This window comes from Capra hircus (genome assembly GCF_001704415.2).
Source record: "Capra hircus breed San Clemente chromosome X unlocalized genomic scaffold, ASM170441v1, whole genome shotgun sequence".
Classification (NCBI taxonomy): Eukaryota; Metazoa; Chordata; class Mammalia; order Artiodactyla; family Bovidae; genus Capra; species Capra hircus.
This window is the reverse complement of record NW_017189516.1, coordinates 21584831-21599512: the sequence shown is the minus strand read 5'-3', so window position 1 is coordinate 21599512 and position 14682 is coordinate 21584831. Positions and strand designations below refer to the sequence as shown.

Genomic DNA, 14682 nt, shown 5'->3' with positions numbered 1-14682 from the left:
TTTTTGGCTACGCTGGGTTTTCATTGTAGCACATGGGTCTCTAGTTGTGGTGTGCAGGCTAAGTTCCCCAACCAGGGATCAAACCCATTTCCCCTGCATTGGGAGGCAGATTATCAACCACTGGACAATCAGCAAAGTCCCATTCTTCACTATTTAAAAGTAATAGGATTTTAGCTGGGCACATAGCCTCCTGGAACAAAAAAAAATTTTTTTCTCAGCTTCCTTTGCAGTGAGTTGTGGCATATGACTAAGTTCTGGTCAGTGGAATATAAGTAGAAGTCTTGCATGGAACTTCTGGGAAGTATCCTTAAGCGGAGTGGTCTTTTTCTAGTCCTGATGGCTGGAGCTCAAGCAGCCATCTGAGACTGTGAGGTAGTCTGAAATGGTCAAGTGTACCAAGATAGCAGAACACAGGTGCTTGAATGCCGTATCAGTTCTGGGCGCATCATGGACAGGCTTTTCCCCCTAGCATTTTCCTACTCAAAATGTCATCTTAGACCGGTAGAATCAGTATCATGGAAACTTGTTAGAAATGCAAATTCCCAGGCCCTATCCTAGACCTACTGAATCAGAAATTCTGGAGGTGGGGTCCAGCCATCTGCGTTTTAACAGGCCCTCGGATGATTCTGATGTACTTTATAATTTAAGAACTGTCCTAGACTATTAAAGTATTTTCCTATTAAGGTATTTTCAATTGATTTTCCCCCAAACCTATTAAGAAAAAGTATTTAGAACTAGGATACCCTAATAAACCTTTTGTCTTTCTTCTATTTTCCCCATCTAATGTAAGAGGAGATATTATCAAGAGGAGAAATTTTCAATAACATTATGAAAATACATGAATTATGTATGGGTGAGGGCGGGACTCTTTAAAGCATAAGATTTAGGCCAAGCAAGAGCAAAAATGGTCCCACAAGCTAAGAATGTCCAAGGATAAACAGGTTGAGTTCATGGAGGACAGTGTGAAAGCTAGTTGCAGGTGTGAGCTTGACTGGGCCATGGGGACCCAAATATTTGGGCAAACATTATTTGGGGTATATCTTTGAAAGTGTCTTTGGATGAGATTAACATTTGAATCAATGGACTGAGTAAAGCAGATTGCCCTGTCTAATGTAGGCGGGCCTTATCCAATCAGTTGAAGGTTCCAATAGAACAAAAAGCTGACCATCCTGGGGGGTAAGGGAAAACTCCTCCTATCTGACTTCCTTCCAGCTGGGACATCTGTTTTTTCCTGTTTTTTAACTCAGAGTGAAACACTGGCTCTCCCTAGATTTTGAACCTGAAGGCATTCAGATTGGAACTATACCATTGGCTGTTGTGGGTCTCCAGCTTGCTGATTAAAGATGTTGGGCCTTGTCAGTCTCCTTAATCATGTGAGCCAATTCCTTAAAATAAATCTCTGTCTCTCTCTCTACACACACACATACACACACACACACCCTCTTGGTTCTGTTTCTCTGATTAATACAGACAGGGAGGCAGTGTGACAGAAAACAAAGACCAAGAGAGCCCCGTATTCAAATTCTGGTTCCATGACTAGCTAGGTATGAAGTTTCTTAACCTTTTGAATCTCACTTTTCTTCATTTGTAAAGTGGGGCCAATCATACCTTCTTTTCCAAGATTTTAGACAAGACTAAAGGAGACCAGCAGACCAGACTAAAGGAGATCATGTTTGTAGAACACCTAACACAGTGCCTGGCACATAGTTAAATGCTCAGTAACTGATAACAGTGACAAAGATGATGATCGTTATTATGGTTATGATGATGAGGCCAGATCCCCAATGGAGGAATATGAGAAGGGAAGACATCCTGAATCTTTTTAAGATCATGTTTCTTGACTAGCATCTTTCTCAAAAACCATGAATAGGGAAGCCATGTCTGACCTACTTTCCTTGTCATTAGTATGCATCATTATCCACATGTAGAGATGACGGGGGATGTGGTAGCCAGTCTCCAAGATGGGCCCAGTGAGCCACACCTAATATTCCTGTCCTTGCACAATCCCCTGCTACACTGAATCAGGGTGAATCTGCTAGGAATCTACTATGATCAGTAGACTTCTGTGGATGTGCTGGCATGTGTCTTTTGAGGTTGTTTATAGAAAGCATTGCAACTTTCTTTAAAAAAGCAATTCATTTAGGAATTCCCTGGTGGTCCAGTGGTTAGGATTCAGGGCTTTCACTGCTGTGGTCCAGGTTCAATCCTTGGTCGGGAAAATAAGATCCTGCAAGCCATGCGATGTGGCCAAAGGAAAAAAAAGAATTCATTTATATTGAGAAATAATCAACAGGTAACACTGTGTAAGTTTAAGGCGTACAACATGTTGGTTTTATGTTGGGTTGTTCAAAAGCTTCATTTGGCTTAATGAACTTTTTGGCCAACAATACATATATATATCGCAATATGATTGCCATCATAGCATTAGCTAACACCTCTATCACATTCCATAACTATCATTTCACTTTTTCAATAATTTTAGTTGTTTATTTTCGGCTGTGCTTGGTCTTCGTTGCCATGAGTGGGCGTTCACTAATTGCAGCAAGCAGAGGTTACTCTCTAGTCGAGGTGTTCAGGCTGCTCGTTGCAGTGGCTTCTCTCATTGTGGAGCAGGGGTTCTGGGGTGCAAGGGCTTCAATAGTTGTGGCATCTGGGCTCATTTGCTCCGTGGCATGAAGGAGCCACCTGAATCAGGGATTGAACCCATGTCCACTTATATTGGCAGACGGACTCTTCACCACTGAGCTACCAGGGAAGCCCTATCATTTAATTTTTTTATGGTGGGACCACTTAAGATCTAGTCTCTTAGCAACTTTGAAACTTATCGTACAGTATTGTCGTCTGTAATCACTATGCTGGACATTGCAGCTTTCGCTTTGCTTTCTTGTGTAGCTTGCTCTGGGGGACACTAGCTGCCATGCTGTAAGAACATTCAAGAAGCATTGTGGGGAGGTTCACATGGTGAGACGTCAACTAGCCTGCCACCACCTTGGCTGGCCATGATACTGCTCTACCGTGGAAGTGTATCTTCCAGGCCCCTCACTTCACATCTTTTAGCCAAAGCCCCAGACATCATGGAGCAGAGCCAAGTTGTCCCCACTGTGTTCTGAATTCCTGACCTCCAGGAATCAAGAGATGTAATAAATAGTCAGAAATTGTCTTCACATGGCATTCTCCCTGTGTCTTCACATGTTTTCCCCTTTCTCTGTGTGTGTGTCCAAACTTTCCTTTCCTCATGAGGACACCAGTCCTATAGGATTAAGGTCCCACCCTTACAACCTCTAACTTTGATTATCTCCCTCAAGGCCTTATCTCTAAATACAGTCACATTGGGTGTTTCAACCTACAAATTTGGGGAGGGGGGACACAGTTTAGTCCAGAACACAGTACTTCAGTATAGATAGCTTGTTTTTAATCTGTACTGTAGAAGAGGTGGCTTTACATCTGAAAGACACTAATGAGGGCTACTATCAGGGATGGCTACTTAGCATTTGAAAAACCTGCATCAGAAATCCACACTCCAATGATACCCATTACAAGCACATTGGTATCTAGATCTATACCAGAGGGTCCACCAATGAGCGTTTTTAAATATTAGAAGTAAATTTTTATTGACAAAATAAGTGGTTTTCAAGACCTGGGGATTGGCTGCTGCTGCTAAGTCGCTTCAGTCGTGTCCAACTCAGTGCGACCCCATAGATGACAGCCCATCAGGCTCCCCCGTCCCTGGGATTCTCCAGGCAAGAACCCTGGAGTGGGTTGCCATTTCCTTCTCCAATGCAGGAAAGTGAAAAGTCAAAGTGAAGTCGTTCAGCCGTGTCCGACTCTTCACGACGCCATGGACTGCAGCCTACCAGGCTCCTCCATCAGTGGGATTCTCCAGGCAAGAGTACTGGAATGGGGAGCCATTGCCTTCTCCCGGGGATTGGCTACACTACTATAAATAAAATAGATAACCAACAGGGACCTACTGTATAGCACAGGGAACTCGACTCAGTGTTTGTAATAAGGGAAAAAAGAAAAAATATATATATATATACATATTCACTGTGCTGTACACCTGAAACTAACACAACATTGTAAATCAACACTGTACTTCAAAGGAAAAAGCAAGATATGGGGGTCGGCTAGGGCCTCTGCTGCTGCTGAATGGGATCTGTGAATCTGAGAGGCCCTGAGGGGAAGACCCTGGGATGTGGCCTCCCAGACCACACAGACTCCGTTTACTCCTGTGGCCTGCCACCTTTAAAAGAGGACAGTGTGCCTGTTGTAACCGAGGGTTAGTTGAATCCTGCCACTTACATATTGTAATTTCTCTATTCAGCGTATCTTTTCACCAAGGTTCTTGTTGGTGTGCTTCAGGTCAGAGACATGGCACTTCACTGAATTACAAGAGCGGATTGCATAACTGGTTTTGGTGCCTGCTTGCAATAAACGTTTTGATGTGTGATTTCTGATTCAGTTGGAGGCTGGCTATGATTTTTTTCTTTAAACGGTTGTTAACAGAACACCTGGTAACGAGGTTGTGCGAGATGGGGCCAATAGCCTTTAATTTGCTCTAGACTGCGGCTCTTGACCTGAGGTTCAAGGATAGAATTCACAGGGTTGGTGAATTGGATGGGAAAGAAATGACATCTCCATTTTTACTAGCCTCTGACTGCAGTTTAGCATTTCCTTCAATTATATACGTAGGCAACAAATCTCAGTAGTATTAACAGATATCTTAAGATATCACATATGCTCATCAACACTGTGAAATGATGAGAGTCATTAGATCTGCCACGGATCTTGTTACTTAATGATTTACTAAAGAAGCCTGTATGTATATGTACATATCTATAGCACAAATTTGTTTTAATAATTTGATAATGATTCCAGTCTCGTTGGTTTCCTTTGTAATCCGATGTATTTATTTATGGTTAAAGACCTCTGTTCTGGAGGCTTCTGACGGTCACCAGATAGTCTCGACCATAGACACTCAAGGCCAGGCTTGTCATTAAGACGGCAGTGATTGGAAACTCATGTTTCAGATTGTCTCTTGATAATTTCAACTTGAGGGCCGACTTCAGCTCAGATCTGATTAGATTATGGCTGTCTTTGCCACATGATGTGGCTGACAAAGAGCTCATACTAGAAGAAACATCTGCTCAGCCTCCATCTTGTTCCAGCGTGCTCGTATTATGAGTATTATTTTTAACACATGGTTTCTTCGCAGGAATCTTTTTAAGCCCGATGGCTCATTTGGGAGTTAAGCTAAAACTAGGTCATATGATCAGTAAATCCACATCGCTAGGCACCTGTAAGCTGCAGTGTGTCAAAATATGCTACCCGTGACCGCAATTCACAGTCCTGCTCGCCAGGTAAAGGCATTCTTAAGTGGCGGTCTGCACAGTAAACATAGGGACTAGTCACATTGGTTCGAATCTACAAATAAAAAGAAGTTAATCTCCATTAATATTTACATTATGACTTTCTGTAGATTTTCTTTATCCTAAACAAATGAGAGAAATTAGAGCTGTCAGTGCACCCCAGTGGAGTGTCAAAGACCTCAAGTCTACAGCATTAAGCCTTTAGTATTAGCAGTTTGGGGGCCGTCACATGACACAAGAAATTCATGTGGCGTTTACATCTTTTTTCTTTTTTAAATGTATTTTTAATTTATTTGGCTGCACTGGGTCTTAGTTGCGGCACGTGGGATCTTTTTAGTTGTGGCATGTGAACTCTTGAAGTTGTGTGTGGCACATGGGATCTAATTCTCTGAGCAGGGATTGAACCTGGGCCCCCCCTTAAATTGGAAGCTCAGAGTCTTCGCCACTGGATCACCAGGGAAGTGCTCATGTGGCATTTACCAAAGCCCCTTAAGTCATATTCACCCGTTTGTTCAACAAGCATTTATTAAGCATGGTTTCATGCTACCTTGTGCTAGGTGCTCAGAGTCAAAGATGAATAATCTATATTTTTCACCCTCCCTTGGCCGCAATGTCAGGGGAGGTGGGCAGTGGCCAGTCCTGGGATACTGGGAGAAAGGTATCTGCATAAGTGGGTAGCGGGTAGGGGGCACTGGGGCCAGGTAGGGGTGCTGCTGGCTTGTGATGGACTCAAGTCTGCAAGGGACCCCTGGTCTGGATAGAGGAGACGTGGGGGTGGTGGAGTGGGGAAGTAGGAGAGGGTCTGCGAGACTCCCAAAAGGAGCTCACAGTGGGTGTTGGGGCAGTTGTTCATCATGGTAGGTGGATGCGTGGGTGAGTGATATGCAGCAGGGCAGGGCCAAAGCCTAGTCCGCAGGGTCTTGTCTCCTTTGGAGTACTCTTGGTTGTATCATGGAATGATGGGACAGGATGTTTTGGTGCCTTTCCTTACGTCATAGGTAGCTGCTGCTGCTGCTAAGTGATGTCAGTCGTGTCTGACTCTGTGTGACCCCCCACACGGCAGCCCACCAGGCTCCCCCGTCCCTGGGATTCTCCAGGCAAGAACACTGGAGTGGGTTGCCATTGCCTTCTCCAATGCATGAAAGTGAAAAGTGAAAGTGAAGTCCCTCAGTCGTGTCTGACTCTTAGTGATCCCATGGACTGCAGCCTACCAGGCTCCTCCATCCATGGGAGTTTCCAGGCAAGAGTACCGGAGTGGGTCGCCAGTGCCTGCTCCGAGGTCATAGGTAGAGGACTTGTTATTAATTTCAACCTGTTGAGGTATTTTCCCATCCTGATTAGTCCTACATTTTATGCTGTGAAAGTTGTAGTAATGGGACTGTGATACCTAACTCGAATCACTAAAGGTGACCCATTCCACTGAAGTGAAATGTGTAAGGTCGTGACTGACCTAGGTTCTCGGACTCTTTAAATCAATAGAAATTGAGAAGAGGCCAAACGAGGAATTCAGGTGAGGCTGAATTATTGGGACTCATGCTGCCACATAAGGAGCAAAAGCAAGTAACAAGTGTCCTTGCTGGCTCCTTGAGGCAGGGGTGAACTGGTCCCTCAAATGGGGTGAAGGTAGGGACAGGTCCAAGGGTCTACTGGAGGGGCGGCTTGGGTGGTCTGCCCACCCCCTTGGTGATGCTGTGTGCAGGGGGTTTTTGCTCTTTTTGTATCTTGTTCCTAATTTGCACCAACTGGGCATGCATGCAGTTATTTTTAGTCCTTTATAGTCTTTTTTATTTTTGTATTCTGTTGCTCAAAGAGCTGTTTGTTCAGGCACAGGCACTACAGCTCTGGGGCGGGCCCAGGGTGAGAAGACAAACTGCTGTCCATTTTGGTGTCATTTTGACTTTAAAGAAACCACTGAGAGGAATATTACACAGTGAAAAAAATCCCTGGCCATAAAACATATCATGCCGTACTCCAAGCTAACGGCAAAATGCTTCCCTATAAAAAAATGAAAAAGGAACCTGTGTCATGTAATTATACCCCAGCAAGCAAGTTCTTGTTCAATAAAAACAATGCACGTTTCCAATCACCAGTTTCCCTTCTACGCATGAGCATGTCTGGACGCAGACATTCGGAATTTCATACTGAGGAGACTCTGAGGTCGTCTGATGATGGCGAGGTTGAACTTTGATGGTTCTTTCCCCTCTTTAGTATGATAAAATCAGCCTAGTTATTTCTGCCTTCCCAAATATGCATGGGGATATGGCTGTCAGTGGAGGAAGGGACTTTTCATCATTGTGTGGAAAATTGGAATTCAGTCAAGCTGTACTCCTTGAGCCTTATTATCACCTCCTGGCTGCCTCTGCTCTAAGAAGGCTGCTGCTAAGTCACTTCAGTCGTGTCCGACTCTGTGCAACCCCATAGACGGCAGCCCACCAGGCTCCCCCGTCCCTGGGATTCCCCAGGCAAGAACACTGGAGTGGGTTGCCATTCCCTTCTCCAATGCATGAAAGTGAAAAGTGAAAGTGAAGTCGCTCAGTTGTGTCCAACTCTTAGCAACCCCATGGACTGCAGCCCACTAGGGTCCTCCGTCCATAGGATTTTCCAGGCAAGAGTACTGGAGTGGGGTGCCATTGCCTTCTCTGGCTCTAAGAAGGCTACTGCAACCCAAACTCTTTCTCAACTTACTAGATTTCTCACCGTATCCAAACACCTCAAGTCCCTCTTCTTGGCTTCTGAGCAGCTTCTGTGTAGGCTGGTTGCTCCTTATGCTTGGGGCTCAGCCGTCACCCTGAGGTTGCCGTCATCATCATAGAAATTCCCTCTGACTCCATCTCGGGTTTCATCTCCAGTTTCCTAGATTCTGCGTTTTCCCCTTTCTAGATGTTTTCCAACATTTTGGTGGCCCATCTTCTCCAGCTGCTTTCTGAGCAAGAATGCACAGGCAGCAATTTTATGAGACCTTGTATGTCACAGAAGTTTTTTCCTGTGCTCACACAAACTGATAGTTTGGCTGGATATAGAATTCTTTTCAAAAAATTTATTTATTTGGCTGCGTCAGGTCCTAGTTGCAGCGCGTGGGGTCTTCACTGCAGAATCTTTTGATTCTGCTCTCAGACTCTCTAGTTGTGGTGCAAGGGTTTAGTTGCTTTGCAGCAAGTGGGATCTTAGTTCCTTGGTCAGTGATGGAAGCCGCATCCCCCACATTGTGAGATGGATTCTTAACTGCTGGATCACCAGGGAAGTCCCTGGATACAGAATTCTAAGTTGGATTATTTTCCCTTAGAATTTTGAAAGGCATTTTTCTGTTTGCTTGCAAATTTCTGAGTTGCTATTAAGAAATCCAAAGCCAGAAGGATTCTCAATCCTTTGTATATAATATTTATTTTCTCTTTAGAAGTTTTAAGGGTCTTTGTCCCCAAGGTCCTGAAATTCGTGATGATATGTATTTGTGTGAGTTTATTTTCACCCATTGTGTTAGATACTTCTGTGATCCCTTCCATCTATAAGCTTGTGGCCCTTAGGTATGGAAAATTTTCTTGAATTATTTATTTGATGTTTTCTTCCCCTCTGTCTCCCTATTCTTTCTAAATCTCCTTTTGTCTGGACTCTTAGAGTAATCATTTAAAAACTGTTTCTAATATTTCTCATCTTTATTTTCTGGAAATGTTCCCAACTTTATATTCCCATCCTGCTGCTCTGGAGTAGCAGTCTTCCAAGTGTGGTTCCTGGACCTTCAGCAGCAGCATCACTAGGGAGCTTCTAAGAAATGTACATTCTTAGGCCCCACTCCAGATTTACTGGATTTGAAACCCTGGCAGTTTGTGTTCTAACAAACCCTCCGGGGGATTCTGATATAGGCTAACGTTTGAGAACCACCATTCTATGTTGATCTGGGTAAGCCTTTTAATTGGCAAATCTGTGACGTCAGTATTCAGTCTCCTTCCTAGAGAGTCCAAGCCTGAATGTCAAGTTTCTGGGAGTTGAGTGCACAGGGAAGTTTGGCTGGGGATGCAATGTTCATTAAAAAAAATATATAAAATCTTCCTCTTTTCAAGTGGGCATCCTACTTTTAACTACGCTTTCTATCTCTACCAAAGGCATTTTTAGTTTTTTATTAAAAATATAATTGATTTACAATGTTGTGTTAGTTTCATGTATACTGCTAAGTAATTCAGTTTTATATATATTGTGATTCTTTCCCATAATATGTTATCTCAAGATATTGAGTATGATTCCCTGTGCTATACAGTAAGTCCTTGTTGTGTGGCTATTTTATATATCATAATGTATATCTGTTAATCTCAAACTCCTAATTTATCCCCTTGCCCCACCCTTTCACCTTTGGTAACCATAAGTTTGTTTTCTAAGCAAAGACACTTTTTGAAACCCTCTCCAGATAATAAGTAAAAGTGCAGTCTTCTGTCTGAATGGGGGAGTGAGGAAGCGAAGGGGGAGTCACTTCGGTTCACAGAGCAGGGGAAGGCATCTGACCATCTAAGTTCTTAAATGGACTTTCAGTGGATCGTCCTATTCTTAGTCCCACTTTCACCTCCTCTTCCAGAAGCACCTGGAATTGGCACTTGTGAGTCTTTGAGGTGGGGGATGTTCTGCCATACCATTCAGGTCACAACTTTCCCCATGACCAGTTTGAAATTCCGCTTTCTCAGCCCTGCTCTGAGTTAATAACCAACCTCCTGCTTTTCAGCTGCGAAAACTCTTTGGTTATTTTCTTCTTTCCCACTCTTTATACTCATAGGTGCCTTTTGAAAACCCCATTAACCAGACATACCATTTTTGGCAGCTCAGACGATAAAGAATCTGCCTGCAATGCGGGAGCCCCAGGTTCAATCCTTGGGTGGGGAAGATCCCCTGGAGAAGGGAATGACAATCCACTCCAGTATTCTTGCCTGGAGAATTCCATAGACAGTGGAGCCTGGTGGGCTACAGTTCATTGGGTTGCAAAAGAGTCTGACACGACTGAGTGACTAACATTCACTTTTTCACTTTTCACCATTTTCCTTTAAAAGTGTTCCCTTTGGGGACAAGGAACTAGAAACCATCAATGAGAGAACAGAGTTTCCAGAATTGCTCCCTGCTGCTGCTACTGTAATCTATGTCAGGGCTGGGGGTCTGGCTGTGTTTTGGCCTCTCTGGGCTCCCTGAATGAAAGGGAAAGAGGATCCAAGGCCTGCTGTCATTCTGGCAGAATCACCATCTGAAAACATGGCTTCTGTCCATTGCTCAGGAGCCAACCATGGCTCTCCACTGTCTGCAGTGTTTATCCCTCAAGAGATGCGATTTTTGAAATATTTATTTGACTGCATCAGGTCTTAGTTGCATCATGTGGGATCTTCAGTCTTCATTGTGGCACGTGAGATCTTAAGTTGTGGCATGTGGGATCTAGTTCCCTGACCAGGCATCGAACCTGGGCATCCTGCATTGGGAGCGTTGAGTCTTCATCACTGGACCACCGGGTAAGCCCCCTCAAGGGGAGTGTTTTAACTATGTCTCCTTCAACTCACCTGGCACACCTCTCTGCTCTCCCTCCCTTCCCTTTACCACAGACACTGGCGTTTGTGCCCCCTGACCATCTCCTCACACCCTAGAAGGACCTCTCTCCCCCCTTGGCCTGTGCATGCCCCACCGTCCCTCCGAGTCCAGCTGAGGTACCCCCACTCCCTTCAGGCAGCCTCTCTGTGTGCTTCAGCCTCTTTCTGACCTCATGCACTCGTCACCAGCATCATACAAGTTAGTCCAATGGTGCGAACTCCAAAAGGACACTGCCTCATCTCCTAGGCCTTCTGCAGGGACACTGCACATTAAACATACATGTGTGATTGATTGGCAAGGACATACTGTGCTCGTTTCTTATATTCTTTATTATTATTACATGAATATCTTCTTTATCATTAACATATTCATACATGACACATAAAAGCCACAAGCACTGTCTTAGCCCATTCCTCAACTTCTCTTGCCTATGGTTTTTCTCTGTGCAGTCTTGCCCTACAAGTCTTAAGAAAAAGTAAGAAACTTTAGTTGATTAACAGTCCGTTTTTTTTTTTTTTTTTTTTTTTTCTGTTTGTCTGTTTTGGCCACACCACACAGCTTGTGAGATCTTAGCTCCCCATCCAAGGACTGAACCTAGGCCCTCAGCCTTGAAAGCATGGAGTCCTAACCACTGGACCACCAGGGAAGTCCCCTGTTTTGTTTTTATTGAAGTATAGTTGATTTACAATATCACATTAGTCTCAGGTGTACAGTAAAGTGACTCATGTATGTATGTGTATATAGTCTTTTTCAGATTTTTCCGATTCTTTCCCCTTATAGGTTATTACAAAATATTGAGTATAGTTCTCTGTATACAGTAGGTCTTTGTTGGTTACATATTTTATATATAGTAGTGTCTATATGTTGTTGTTGTTGTTTAGGCACCAAGTCATGTCTGACTCTTTTTTGACCTCATGAACTGTAGCCCACCAGGCTCCTCTGTCTGTGGGATTCTCCAGGCAAGATTACTGGAGTGGGTTGCCATTCACTCCTCCAGGGGATCTTCCCCACACAGGGATCGAACCCACGTCTCCTGGGTTCTTTAACACTGAGGGGTTCTTTAACACTGAGCCAGGTGTATATATTAATCAAGTATAAATTCCGATTCATTTTTGTTTTCTGGCCACGCCAATGTGGCATGTGAGATCTGAGTTCCTTGACCAGGGATAGAACCCACATCCCCTACTTTGCATGGTGAATTCTTAACCACTGGCCCAACGGGGAAGTCCCATTTTGTTTATCCATTTATCCATTGATGGACACGGGTTGTATCCACCTTTTGCCTATTGTGAATAATGCTTTTGCGAACCTGGGTTAATCACATCTGTTCCTTGTCCCTGGTCCTAATCCACGTGTAGTATAGTCGTGACAGTACCTCAGGCAGAGTTTAGAGTTCTACTATTTTGTGTAATGGTATATCACACTTGCCTTTTTCCATGTTGCTACATGGTCTTTATAATCATCCTTCTCAATAGCTGCTTTAGAGTCTAAAGCAATGCAGTACCAGCTTAGACAAGTTCTCACAAGCCTTCGCATCCCGCATCCTTTGAAGGTCTGGAGCAAGACACATTTGGAAAACTCTCTTGGGAGAAGCCGTTTGAGCTTGTAGCACAGACACCCCTGGCCTTGCCTCCTCTGACCTTTCATACCCAGGCGCCATCAAAGCTTCAGGAAACGAAGAGAGACAACCATGTCCTGCACACAGATAACAACAAGCTGAAAGACAAAGAGAGGAATTTCTCTGAAGTTCTGTCCTGGACATGGGAGGGGACAAAGAGGGTGAGAAGAAGCTTGAAGCAAAGCAGAAGTGTGTTCTGGGGAGTCCGCATTCAGCCTCAGAGCGCAGCTGTGAGTGAGCCTGAGCGGGCCAGGTGCTGGTCCCCCACCTGCATCCTTGGCGCGCATCCTTTGGTAACCCCCACAATGCGCTGGAACACCGCTGTCCCATACCTCCCCTTGGCTCGTGCCCAGTGTTATAAGCCGCGTTCACACTCCTGCAGCGCAGAGAGCAACACAGGCAGAACAAGCTTCCGAGGGCCCAGGGACCCCCTGCTGACAGCCCCGGGTGCCTGGTAGGGAAAGAAAATGTTTTGTTTGCCTTTGTGTTTTGTTCACAGAGCCTCCTTTCCCAGCCCCGTTCACCTTAACAGCATCCCTTGAAGCCACAAAGCAGCTTAAGCATGCTGCCTTTTAAAACTTTGAACGAGGCTGGTTGGATTCCTTGTGTTAAAATCCTTTTCCTCCTTTAAGAGCTGAAAGGCGCTTCCCTGCTCAGCCTGGTTTTAAAACCCTCACACCAAGCATGGAAAATTCTATAAATACCAAATGCAAACCTGGAGTTTAACCTTTAATTATTCTAGCCTCCAGCTCAACCTCCTGATTCCACCACTTTCTTTCTGTACGTAGGCCTTCTTTAAACTCTGTCCGGAGCTTGATCAACGTGAATAAAAATCTCTCCTTGGGAAAACGTTCAGAGTGCCTGAAAATGAATAGGCATCGTCAAGTGGGTGTGATCTCCGGAGAACCTCGCATCTGGCAGCCCGTTTTGCCGCATTGATGCCAGAGGTTTGCATTGCTTTGATTGTCTGAAATCACTGCAGTAATCCCCCAAACAGGTCAAGCCTATATATTGACTTGGCTCCATTTCCTCCCAGGCAGTCTCCTGGATGGAGAGATCCCCAGGCTCTCCAGTATTGGGTGTGTTCACCCTGTTTCTAAAGCCTGGGGTAGAAACTGAGGTCACAGGAAAAGTGAGAGCATACCTCCATAGTGAGGAGCTGACACGCTAGGCAGAGATTTTTCGGCAGAGGTGGTGCCCAGGGGAGCCCTGCTTTGGGCCCAAAGGCTTCTCCCAGCTTCACAAAGTCCTGAAAGGGCCCAGCTCTGCTGCCCCGTCCTGACGCCAGCAGTACCAATCTGGGGGTGGAGACAAGGAAACACACCTCACCCCCAACCAGAATCTCGCTCTGGGCACAGTCCAGCCAGACTTCATGCCCAACTCTGATTAAATTTCAGAGTTATCAAATAAAGCTGGTCACTCCTTCCACTCCAGAAAATATCTTCGTCCCCGGAACCCCTGGGTCGCACTGTTTCTGTCTCCTCTATGAGGCTGACCCCACTGTGTCTTCAAGCGCTGTCAGCTACACTTCTGCGTGACTGTGCCCCGTCTCAAAGATGTGCCCCAGGCAGCCCAAGCAGACGCATAGAGCCACCACAGTATCGCCCACCCCACGGCCTCTTCTCCAAGGTGACAATGACACTCCAGTGGCCACACTTCTGAGGGTGGGGTTGATACTCTCTTCCCTTGAACCTGATCCAAAATTCATGACTGCCCCAACCACCAGAATGCAGAAGACGTGAAGACGTGTGACTTCTGAGACTAGGTCCTAAAAATGCATGCCCTCCTTCCCTGTCCCCTCAGGACACTCACCCTTAGAACCCTGCCACCATGCTATGAGGAAGCCAAGAAGCCACAGGGAGAGGCCAACAATCCAAGCTGAGGTCCCGAACGCAGTCAGCATCAACACTAGCTGTGAGATCGAGTGAGGTTTTGGGTGCTTCCAGTCCCCTAGCCGTCGAGTCACCCCTATCCTTTGAGCCACCCGAGGACACTGTGTCGAGCAGAGACAAGCTGTCCCCCCCTGGCTTTGCCCAGACTGTGGATATGTGAGCAAAATAAATGATGTGTCATTGTTTCAAGCCACTGATCTTGGGGTGGTTCATTATGCAGTAGTAGATGGAACAGTGCTGCAGAGAACAAACG

General features: G+C 45.2%; 1 protein-coding gene across 1 annotated transcript in view; it reads left to right on the top strand.

Moving 5' to 3' along the window:
* Nucleotides 1-1930: 1930 nt before the first annotated feature.
* Nucleotides 1931-14682, top strand: part of ZC3H12B (zinc finger CCCH-type containing 12B) — a 32271-nt gene continuing 19519 nt past the window's right edge. Inside the window, exons 1-2 of the mRNA XM_018043629.1 lie at nt 1931-1970; nt 12472-12991. Coding sequence (XP_017899118.1) covers nt 1931-1970; nt 12472-12991 — 560 coding nt within the window. The remainder of the gene's footprint in view (nt 1971-12471; nt 12992-14682) is intronic.